Consider the following 12,412-nt stretch of genomic DNA (forward strand, 5'->3'; position numbering starts at 1 on the left):
TTTTTCACTGTCGCAAACTAACAGGCAGAGATGAGCACAAACTCAAGACAAAATCGTCCACGTCACAGGTGAGATTCGAATCCACGATCTCCATCAAAGCGTCTTAGTGACTTGGCCTACATGGCCTTCACAGTCTGGAGCCACATAGGTATGGGCAGACTTAAAGCGGCAAGAAGTTTCGAATACGAATTCCTTCAATCCTTCTCCACTGCCACACTTTTTGATGGCATTAGCTGTTAACTTCATCCATAGGCAAGCAGAAATCACATCGTGGGCGCTCAGTGCCATGACTCACTGGAAAAATCCAGTTGTCACGCTGACTGAAGAAGGCAAGTTTTCAGTTAGAGATACTGGCAGGACGTTTTGCGGGCCACCTACCGCTGCAAATGGATATGAGAAGAATTATGTTGAAATAAGCTGTAACAACAGAGTTCCTGGCTCAGACACGAATAAACCGAGCACACCCCGAGAGAACACAAAGACTGTGCGGCAGGAGTCGACAGCTTTCCTTCCTAAATGTGAAGCAGTTGTGGCGAGAGACTAGCTTCCGCTGTCCCAGTGACACATTTTGCCGAATGATGAGGGAATATGGGCTCCACGTACGAAGATCCGCTGTGAAATGGGAAAATATTGATGATAATGTCATATACCGGCTGGCATTCTCGGAGCTCCATCAGAACGTAGCGTGGGAAAATGTAATTTTCTCTGATGAGAAGGTGTTTTTCTCGAGGAACGATGGTCCAAGAGAACTTTACCTACCACGAAAGAAAGACATCTTGGAGAATACGCGCGACAGCAAGAAGAAGCGGGCGGCTATCGGTTTCCTGCTGGGGATGGATTGCTGCGAGAGGGGCAGGAGTACACAGAACTGGGAGAACTCTTGATAGCAGGCAATACGCTCACATAATGAAGAATGTTATGTTGCCTTGAGTGCGAATGTTATACAGTGAAGGAGAGTTCACTTTACAGGAGTATCATTCACCTGCGCGTAAGTCCACACTAGTTCAGCAGCAGCTATCCAATTTATTCATGAGCGTAATGAACTGGCTGCCACGCGCTGCTGATGTGAATCCAACGGAGGACATATGAGCTGCACAAACTCTGTCAGATAACTAGCTACAAAACCGAATGGCTACATGCTTCGCCCTGTAGGACTGCATACTTGACTCTGGGAGAAAGTTGCCTCTACTGGTAAATACGTCTGACACTTCCTACATTCCACGGCAAGACGAATGAGTAAAGTTAAAAATATTGAGGGATTCTGGACAAGATATGAGAGCACGGAGAGCAATATATTTCCTTTACTTTTACTTTTCCTCAGTTTTTATGTCAATGACAGCCAGTGGAAAATCTATTGACAAAGGAAAAATTTCGAACCAGAGGTAATAAAGTACAAGTTTTCCTTACATGAAAAGTAATAAATTAAAAGGGACTTTTTCAGACTGTTTTCTGTTATTTCACATTCATCTCTCTCTTCTCCTCTATTGCTATGTCCTGCATCCTCCCAAGATTTTGTAAAATATTTCTACTAATATTTATTTTTGTTGTGTCTGAACTACTGAAATATACATCCTTCTGGATCTGCTTACTGTATTCATCCCTTGGTCTCTCTCTAAGATTTTTACCCCCACGCTGTCCACATACACACATGTCTCTCCAATACTAAGTTAGTGGTTGCTTGAAGTCTCAAAATGTATACTATCTTTTAGGCAAGTTGTGCCAAAAATTTCTTGCCTCCTCAGTTCTGTTCTTTACCTCCTCATTAGTTACACGATCTACCCATCCAATCTTCTGCATTCTCCTATAGCACCACATTTCAAATGTCTTTATTATCTTCTTGTCCAAACTATTTATCATCGATGTTTAACTCCCATAGATGGTTACATTCCAGGCAAATACCTTCAAAAAAGACCTACTATCATTTAAGTCTACATTCGGTGTTAAAAATTTCTTTTCTTCACCTTTCCATTGCAAGTCTACGTTTTATATCCTCTCTACCTCAGCCATCAACACCTATTTTGCTTCCCAAATATCAGAAGTCATCTCCTATTTTAGGCGCCTCGTTTCCTATTCTAATTGCCTCAACATTACCTTATTTAATTCGGTTATATTCCATTGTCCTTATTTTGATTTTGTTGATGTTTATCTTATGTCCTCTTTGGAGACACTGTCCATTCCGTTCAACTGTTAATGTCATCAACGAACCTCAGATTTTTTATTTTTTTCTCCCTGCACTTTAATTCCTACTCCAAATTTCTCTTTGGTGTCCTTTTTCTGCTTGCTCAAGGTACCGACTGAATAATATCGGAGATAGGCTGCAACCCTGTCTCACTCCTTCCTTGACCCCTGTCTCCCTCTCATGACCACCGAGCGAGGTGGCGCAGTGGTTAGACACTGGACTCGCATTCGGGAGGACGACGGTTCAATCCCGCGTCCGGCCATCCTGATTTAGGTTTTCCGTGATTTCCCTAAATCGCTCCAGGCAAATGCCGGGATGGTTCCTTTCAAAGGGCACGGCCGACTTCCTTCCCCATCCTTCCCTAATCCGATGAGACCGATGACCTCGCTGTCTGGTCCCCCTTCCCCAAAACAACCAACCAACATCTCATGACCTGCTGTCTGGTTTCTGTGCAAGTTATAAATAGTCTTTCGATCCCTGTATTTTATCCCTGCTACCTTCAGAATCTCAAAAGAGTATTGCAGTCAACATTGTCAAAATCTTTCTCTAAGTTTACAAATGCTATAAACGTATGTTTTCCTTTCCCTAATCTATCGTCTAAGATAAGTTTCATGGTCAGTATTGCCTCGCATGTTCCTACACTTCCCCGGAATCTGAACTGATCTACCCCAGAGTCGTCTACTACCAGTTTTTCTATTCTTCTGTAGAGAATTTGTTTCAGTATTTTGCAACCATGGCATCTTAAACTGATAATTAGGTAATATTCACATCTGTCAGCACCTGTTTTATTTGTAACTGGATGCATTACATTCTTCTTGAAATCTGAGGGTATTTCGCCTGTCTCATACATCTTGCATACCAGATCGAATAGTTTTGTCATGATGGGCTCTCCCAAGGCTATAAGTAGTTCTGACGGAATTTCATCTACTCAAGGGGCCCTGTTTCGACATAGGTCCATCAGGTCTCTGTAAAATTCTTCTCGCACTATCATATCTCCCATCTCATCTTCATCTACGTCCTCTTACCTTTCTATAATACTGCCTTCAACTGCATGTCCTTCGTATAGACCCTCTATACTTAATTTCCATCTTTCAGTTTTCCTTTCTTTGCTTAGTACACGTTTCCCATCTGTGCTCCTGATATATATACAGCTGCTTCTCTTTACGGCAAAGGTCTCTTCAGTTTTCCTGAAGGCGGTATCTGTCTTTCCCCCTGGTGAAAAATGCTTTTAAATCCTTACAGTTGTCCAATAGTGATCCCCTGCTTAGCAATTTGCACTGCCTGGCAGTCGCATTTTTTAGACGTTTGTAATACCTTTTGCCAGCCTCATTAGATGTATTTTTATATTTTCTCCTTCCATCAGTTAAATTCAATACCTCCCGTGATACCCAAGAATTTCTACCAGTCTTTGTCTTTTTACCTATTTGATCCTCTGGCGCCTTTACTATTTCATTTCTCAAAGCGACTTATTCGTCTTCTCCTGTATTCCTTTCCCCAGTTCTAGTCAATCGGTATTTAATGCTCCCTCTGGAACTATCTATATAATTTCATTCTTTCAACTTATCCAAGTCCCATTTCCTTAATTTCGTAGCTTTTTTAATTTCTTCAGTTTCAGTCTACAGTTAATAACCAATAAATTGTGGTCAGAGTCCACATCTGCCCCTGGAAATGACTTACAGTTAAGAATCTGGTTCCGAAATTTTATCTTACCATTATATAAACAATCTGAAATTTTCCGCTGTTTCCATGTCTCTTCCACGTATGAAACCTTAACTCAAATGTTAGAGACCATTAAATTACGCTCTCAGCAAAATTCTACTAGGCAGCTTCCTCTTTCATTCCTTTCCCCCAGTCCATATCACCAATTATTTTTCCTTCTCTTCCTTTTTCTGCCATAGAATTTCAATCCCCCATCACAATTAAATTGTCGTACCCCTTAACTATCTGAATAATTTCTTTTGTCTCCTTATACATTTCTTCAACCTCTTCATTATTTGCAGAGCTAGTTGGCGTATTAAGTTACACTACTCTGTGGTGGGTGTGCACTTAGTGTCTATCTAGGCTACGATAAAATGTTCGCTATGGTGTTCATAGTACATAACCTCCATTCCTATTTTCTTGTTCTTTACCCCTTCTTGGTTTTGTATTTGTAACCCCATATTCACTTGACCAGAAATCCTGTTCCTCCTGCCACCGAGCGTCACTAATTCCAACTATATCCACCTATCCATTTCCCTTTTTAAATTTTCTAACCTACATGCCCGAGTAAGGGATCTAACATTCCAAAATCTGACACATAGAATGCGAGTCTTGTTTCTCCTGATGACGACATCCTCTTGAGTAGACCCACCCAGAGATACGAATGTGGGACTATTTTACCACCGGAATATTTTGCCCAAGAGGATGGCGTCATCATTTAACCATACAGCAGAGCCTCAGGCCCTTGGTAAAAATTGAGGCTTTCGTTTCCCCTTGCTTTCAGCTGTTCGCAGTACCAGCGTACCAAGATCATTTTTTACGAAGCCAGATCAGATAATCACCCACACTGTTGACCCTGCTACTACTGAAAAGGCTGCTACCCCTCTTCCCTTTTCTAACTCCTCCAATATGAAAGGAACTGTGACATATTTTCCTATAAGATCCACTTTTCTTGCTTTCCAATCTCTTACTTTGCACTACTACTCTCTCCCCTATCCAACGCTCCCCCCCCCCCCCCTCGCCATCCCCCCCCCTCTCTCTCTCTCTCTCTCTCTCTCTCTCTCTCTCTCTCTTCTCTCTCTCTGGTCAGTTTTGTAGGACGATGTAGAGATGAGGAAAATGGAGACGTAGAAGAAGCTATGTTGTTAACCCTTTCAGACCCGAATTTTTTCTGGAGGAAGGAATTTTTTTTTAAATGCTGTAATGGACTTGGATGATTTTTTAATGATTTTAGAAGCAATATTTATAGAAAGATATGTTACCATTTTCAAAAAAAAATTGTATACATTTGTGTACACTGGGTCTCAATCAACACTGAAATCATAGCAGACAAAACTAATTTATTTAAACATTACACATAAATTTGAAATCATTTACACACGAAATACATGCAAAATACGCCATAGTTTTAATTAAAAATGAGATGAGTCAGGAATTATGTTCATTATGTGGTGTTAATTGACATGATATGAACGGAAACAGTTTCCTTTGACCGACAAAGATGTACGCTACATTTTTCACATTTTATTCATGAACGTCCCTTGCATCCCGAAATATTTGCACCTGGTAGGTAGTGCACCACTTTCATGAAGAGGCAAGTATTGTTCCATCATACTGAACCTCTTCAGGAGGCCTAGTTTCTCCTCGTCGTCTTTGAACAGATGTATCTGGAGGTGTGGCAGATGGTCAGCTTCGTTTTCAATTCGAGGTATCCATTCCACTTAATACTAGAACATCTGCGAGCTTCATACAGAAGTGTAGGAGATCCATTATTTTCTTCGTTGGTAGACCAATTGCACTGGCATTTTTCCTGTATTCGAGCCAGCTCTGTTGCACAGCAAAATCTACAGCACAGAAAATAGCTCTGAGTGTCCATTTCTTTGACTTTATAAAACTTCTGTAGTATGACATCAATTGATCAAAAAGATCAACTCCGCTCATGCCATGGTAGTAGCATTTTACAATCTCTGGTCGACCGATAGTAACATATTTACTTTCTTTTTTGTCCCAGCGTTCAACTTCGTCAATTTCTCCTTTTCCAATAAAATTAGAGCCTAGAACAGCTGTTTTGTTCTCAATCCATTTTACTAGTGTTATGTCATCTGCGCTACAAATTTCTTCTGAAAATCCTATTTCCTTTTTCATTGCCTCCTTATCTGGTATTAGAGGAGGATTTGCAAAACGATTAACTCTGACAGTTCCAGCAGCACAATTTTTTTCTTCTTTCAGCGCTTAGAAAAGCTTGTATGAAAAAAAGAAATTGTCAAAATATATATTGTGCCCCATTTGGTTTTTTATTCTCTGGGCTAATTGTAAAACTACTGTTGAATCTTGGCCAAATTCCTTCAACAAATATATCTGAAATTCAGTCGATGTTCCCTGATAAAGGATAAAATCATAGGCTTCTCCAGTCTTACCACATAACATGTACATTTTGATACCCCACGGAGAAGGATTTCCCTTCACATACTTTTTTACTGACAGCTTCCTTGCGAGTGGGATCATTGTCTCATCAACAGCGAGCTCTTCCTCCACAGATAACTTCAGATGTCTGTTACAGACGGCAGTATATATAAGCCGAACTTTATAGAACTTGTATTTATTGTTTGCTGGTATAGCCATGCTGTCAACAAGATGTAAATTTGTTCTGAGTTGGAAGAATCTATTTCTGGGCATACTGTCCAAGAATAACTGCATTTTCAATGTTGTGTCCCAATAGATTCGGACTCTAGGAAATGTTAGAGTTCTCATAAGTATATGGAGCCCAAACAAGATTTGTAGTTCCGCTGGTGTCATTTGTTTGAAATTTCTAATTGTTCCTCTCTGCAAGGCATATAGGTTTGTCATATCAGCCATACTACTGAACAGATCATGAAATAAGTTGAAGGAGAAAGTATCTCCTGTTCTTTAACACGTTATTCCCACTCGTAATATGAATCCAGTATAGAGAGAGGACGATGACGCCACTTGATGTCCTTTTTTTCTGATAAATAGTATTTTACATCACTGAGCTCATTGTTGGTAAGTGGATCACTGTCTTGAATATCACTATTGTTGTTATCATTGTCACTGCATTCATTATTTGCAGTTGACTCATTGGTTTCTCCCCTGTTTATTTTGTCAGCCCCACTCTCGTTTCCTTCTCTCTTGAAGTACAGTAGGATTCTACTTCAGGAACTGATTCTTCATCTGATGATAAATCGAAATCTGACACCTCTCCATTCAGCAGTATCTCTAAAATGGCATCTGCATCTCGCTCAATGTTGAAATACTGTTTCTTCGACATGATGAACAGAACTGAAATATTCACAAATAATAATATCAGTAGTGGTATTTCCCTAAAATAATAATTTACAGTAGACCTAACGACATTGTCATCAACGGGAGCTTCAGTGCTATGTCTATTATCCTAATTGTTGCTCATAACAATACCTAGTAATACCACATACTTCATATGTTTTTAATAAATCCCAGTCAAAACTCATGCAATCGTCAGGATAAAAAGAAACTGTTCCAACAAGTGCTTCATGTGAAGGAAACACAAGAGACTCAGTGTTATGTAAAACATTGTTCTTGAGACCTCATGGCTACAGTTGTGCACACAGTAAAACATTGCTCCTTTTTGTTGATTAAAACAAATGATTTTGAAATATTGATTGTTGTAATAAATCAAACATTCTACAATGTTCATGCAAAACAACAATACTGGTACTCAACAATACTGTAGGTTATAGCTTAGCAAAGACTACCAGGTACTTTGAAGGTCACAAACTGCTCTGCACTGTTACATTAATCTGTTGATGTGTTTATAGCGCTGCACAGCAGATGGCAGAAAAAATGGTTCAAATGGCTCTGAGCACTATGGGACTTAACATCTGTGGTCATCAGTCCCCTAGAACATAGAACTACTTAAACCTAACTAACCTAAGGACATCACACACATCCATGTGCGAGGCAGGATTCGCACCTGCGACCGTAGCGGTCACGTGGTTCCAGACTTAAGCGCCCAGAACCGCACCTCCACACCGGCCGGCAGATGGCAGCACTTGTGCACGGTGAAAAGAATGAACATTCACAAATGTGTACATCAGCTCCCAATTGAGGAAAAATATTTCTATTGCAGTGAAGAAGTCGTGAAAATTAATGTACACAATTACAACCACAGGGTCTGAAAGGGTTAATCAAATGCACCACATCGTGAAAATTACTTAAAAATTTCTTAAAAGGAGAATGAACTGTGCTGTTTCTGTGAGAACTGATGCGTTCATTTCCTGTGGCTGTTGAATCTCTCTTGCTTTGAACATTGGTCTAGTGAATTATTCTTTTCTCTGATTTTTATGACATTGTAATATTCCAGTTGGGTGTTAAGTGGAGACAGTTAAGTGGAGACTGGTGACAATGTATATTTCCGGTTCACTGGTGGGAATTCGGAAGTTAACGTAATATAATCAGGTTGCCACAGACCTGACGGTGGTACATAGGTGGTAACATTTTTACCCTCGACTCATGGATCAAGACAAGCCCTGGAAGTTATTCAGGTCTGCTGATAAAATTTTCACTTAATGTCTAGTACAGTGACTGTACAAAGTACCACGCCAGGACTGCGATGATGTTTGTCGTCACAACCGCCAACATAAAAGTAATAAAACGTCTGTGCTGCTTATCAATGGTTTGGTTCTGACATAGGGACAAATAAACACAGAAAAAAATAACAGACGCAATGGACTTCCTTTGGTGCCTAAATCTTTAATCTGTTCCACTCTCATATCATCTAAAACAGTTGCCTTGGCATTTTTCGACCTCTTAATGACTTTGTCAAGTAATTCCGTGGTGATTCCAACTGTGGGGTTGCTAGTCTCGATATATGTGATTCCCTTATGTTATATTTATGCGCCCAAAATTTTTCAGTCAGGCAAGAGCTGATTTTGCAACAGTATGAGGAAACAGGCTGATGTTCCCAGGACCTTTAGATTCGTCTGGGACATGTCAAACACTATATGAGTTAAGTATTTTAGTTGGATGTCTGCATCAGAGGATTTATCTGAAACACGGAACGATATTCACATAACACAACAATGGATTACGTCCAGGAACATAACTTACCTTCCATCCACACGCTGGGATTCAAGGTGGGATGACTGTCTGGGACTACTGTTTATCACTTCCATGACGAGCTATCAGTATGCTACAGACGAAATTAAATTGTCTACTTATTTAACAAATTGTTCCACGCCAGTTGTTATTTAATCAAATTATACGTATACAAAGAATTAAATTTTGTTGGCGAAAGTAAAAAAAACGCTGGTATTAACAAGTGTGTAATTCAGGAATTTCATATCTTTTTCACCTACAGGTCCAAAAGCCACTAAATCACTGTAGTGAGAAGTCATAAGATGCATATGTTTTCTTGGGATTTCCTTGCCCATTTTCGGTCTGTCAGTTGAAAGAAGTGGAAAAAACGGAGATACACTATAGTACTCCTCCAGCCAACTTGGAACCTACCGCTAATGAACTTTTCACTCAGACGCTGGTTACATTACCACTGAGCTAGCGGACCACTGCTGTCTTTTCTGCTCCGCCATTGTCAAAGTGGTGGCTAATATATATAATTAGCGACGTAAAAGATGAGAGTAGTGATATTTTCGACTTGGAGCAACTTCTCTGGACACAGAATCACAAATCTGATAGCCTAATGTCACAGCCTGTGTGAAAGTCACTCAGATTATTTAACGGAAATAAAAGACGATACGAAGCTAATTTAGCTGGATAATTACCCGTATATGCCACTCCAGGACGTAACTTGACAATGACAGAACTTCCAAACATACCATGCCATCTTGCCCTTTGTACTAGCCTCAGGAACACGGCCAATGGTTGCACTGAGCGGGACTGGAAGCGAGTGAGAAATGTAGCTCGTGTCTCAAAGATGCACGGCCAATCCGACCGAGTGGCGAAATATCAAATGTATAAGCCATTAGCTTCTGCTATTATTTCAGCACAGATACTAACAATATTCAGATACACTGACTGTAAGCTGAAAATCATAGATCAGTAACTGTCACAATTATTAGTGTTTTACTTTCTTAAGTGTACTGCAATCTGAGCTCATTTGACAGACATGATTCACTTTTTTTTTGGAATGTCTATGGTGTTTGTAGTGTATGCACTACACATACTTAACCCATTATTTGATCATTCTAGACAATTGAATTTCTTGAGAACACTGTAATAGACACTAGCCCAAAAACAGAGGAACACAAATGAGAACAGAACAACAGAGCATTGAACTGAAAATGCGAACGTGCACAAGAATCATTCTGTAAGTTACAAGCGCACTGCACAGCCTCAAGTCATTCACGCGAACTGTGCATATAAACAACACATTACCGACATAGCGGGATTGAAATGTGAAAACAAATGAAAGCAGGAAACGCGAAAAGGATCACAATATTCTGACAGTACAGTCTTCAATACGTCATTCTAAAGTAAAACAACCATCCAGTCTATAATAACACTAGCTAACAAAATTTTACTTTATTTATGTAACTGGCATAAAAGTAGTCCAAGTGGGATTCTAGGAAATGTAACTTTAAGAACATGTTGCACCCAGTCTACTGTAGCTATGCAGAAGATTTGCTATAACATCCTTATAGTTTTCTGCCCTCTTATTTTGTGCAAAGTTTATTGACACTTGAACAAAGGCATCCCAAGCTAACTCTTCATATCCTTTCAAGGTGGTGTAGAAATGCTTATCTTTGTACAGTGTGCGTATCTGGGGAGTCACGAAAATGCCCGTTTTTAATTCCGTCTCATTAAGATGGGAAAATTTCTCGCGCAAATAGAGAAATCCCTCCCTAGTTTTATCCATGGCCTTAACGAAGTTTTTCATTAAGGTCAATTTTATATGAAGAGCAGAGAGAATTATGCTCCTGGATTACACAAGTGCTTTGTGCACAACATTGTGAGATTCTGGTTCATCTTTTTTTAATTTTTTTAATTTTTTTTAATATTATAACGGGGTACTTCGGTATTGCTATCCAAGAGGTACAGGAAGCAACAGAATTTGGCGCAGCCATGTTGTAGTCCAAGTAATATGCCTATCACTTTCAGATCCCCGCAAATCTGCCATTTAAACTTGTCATATTTCAGTCACACTAACAATTGTTTCATGCCACCATATGCTTCTTTCATGTAAGGAACATAGCCAATCGGAATCGATGGTAATATGTTGCCATTATGCAGTAGCAAACACTTGAAATCTGCTTTGGAGGAGTCAATGAGAGATCTCCATTGATCACGTTTGTAGTCAATGCCTATAGCTGCCATTAATGCCTATAAATCACTGCAAAATACCAAGTCTTTTTCACTTTCGAAAAATGGGAGGAATAGCATATGGTGGTTACGGAACACAGTCACATTTACCGTCTTATCAAGACAATTCCACTATTGTAGTGTCGACACAAACAGTTCAACGTTACCTTTCAGCAATTTTAGATCTCTCACTGGGTGATGAAGTTCACGCTGTGTTATTTTGGATCTTTCTAAGAACTAGGTTTTGAAGGTGGTGGTGCAGCATTAGGCTCACTACCACTGTTGTCAATTTCACTATCAGATGGGATAGGAACAGGTAGTCTCCGTGGGGCACTGGTTGCATGGCTGACGGTATGTTAGAATACGTCAAGGAGGACTTTTTCTTCTTGGAAATACCATGTGTTAATGAAGTTGACATATGAAAATAACCATCATTCACGTGGTTTGATGATTCTCGCCAGATTATGGTATACAAAGGCCATGAAAATCCTTTACGATTCAGCCACGAATGAAGACACGAGGCAAGATACACAAGACACTTGAGGAGCCCACAGCTCGTCCTGGTCCCCGCGTTCACAGCCAAAGCACAGTCCTAATATATGGTGTTATTGGTCTCCTTTACGATTTCAATGTAGCCTGTCCACAAATGTAACAAGAAATGTCAAAACTGTTTACGCATTTGCAAGAAGTATTGAATCACAGGAATTACAATAACCACACGCACTTGCTACATTTCAGTAACACGTTCTTCCAGCACACGAACAGAATACAGTTTGCAACAGACTGAAACTACGCTTAAATGAAACATACTCCGATCTTCCCTTCCTCTTACCTTTCCCCTTGTTGCTACGAGCCCGTGCTAAAAATAGCGCCAAAACTCACACAGCTATTGTTGCCTGAAACTTCATCACTCTGTTCTAGGGCTATATGGGAAGAGACTGACTATGACTACTAATAAAATGTAATTATAATTAAATGCCCCGCTTTTAACTCGAAAACTTGAGACAATTCGAGTTTTTCTTGTCGTTTTCGTTATCAGTGTGGTCTGTATAGTTAACAAATATCTCTTTCATCCCAGTTACATTTTCACTGTTGGCTAGTGCAATCACAAGAACGAATAGAATCCTCTACCCATAGTGATTACAAAACACCCGGCTGATGCTTTGTTCATTGAAGCGAAAATCCTCTGATGAATAAGCTTTTCTTAACTTATTGCAGCCAACA

The 12,412-nt window shown here is 39.8% G+C and overlaps 2 protein-coding genes across 4 annotated transcripts in view; one reads left to right on the top strand and one right to left on the bottom strand.

Moving 5' to 3' along the window:
* LOC126299340 (catenin delta-2) overlaps window positions 1-12,412 on the top strand; it is a 468,367-nt gene that overhangs the window by 275,545 nt on the left and 180,410 nt on the right. The gene's annotated exons all lie outside the window — the stretch shown is intronic.
* Window positions 6,110-6,974, bottom strand: LOC126298202 (piggyBac transposable element-derived protein 3-like). Its single transcript, XM_049989508.1, has 2 exons — window positions 6,880-6,974; window positions 6,110-6,782 (listed from the first exon to the last, which is right to left on the bottom strand). The coding sequence occupies exons 1-2, from the start codon at window positions 6,972-6,974 to the stop codon at window positions 6,110-6,112; spliced, it is 768 nt and encodes a 255-aa protein (XP_049845465.1).

This window comes from Schistocerca gregaria, chromosome X, assembly GCF_023897955.1.
Source record: "Schistocerca gregaria isolate iqSchGreg1 chromosome X, iqSchGreg1.2, whole genome shotgun sequence".
NCBI lineage: Eukaryota > Metazoa > Arthropoda > Insecta > Orthoptera > Acrididae > Schistocerca > Schistocerca gregaria.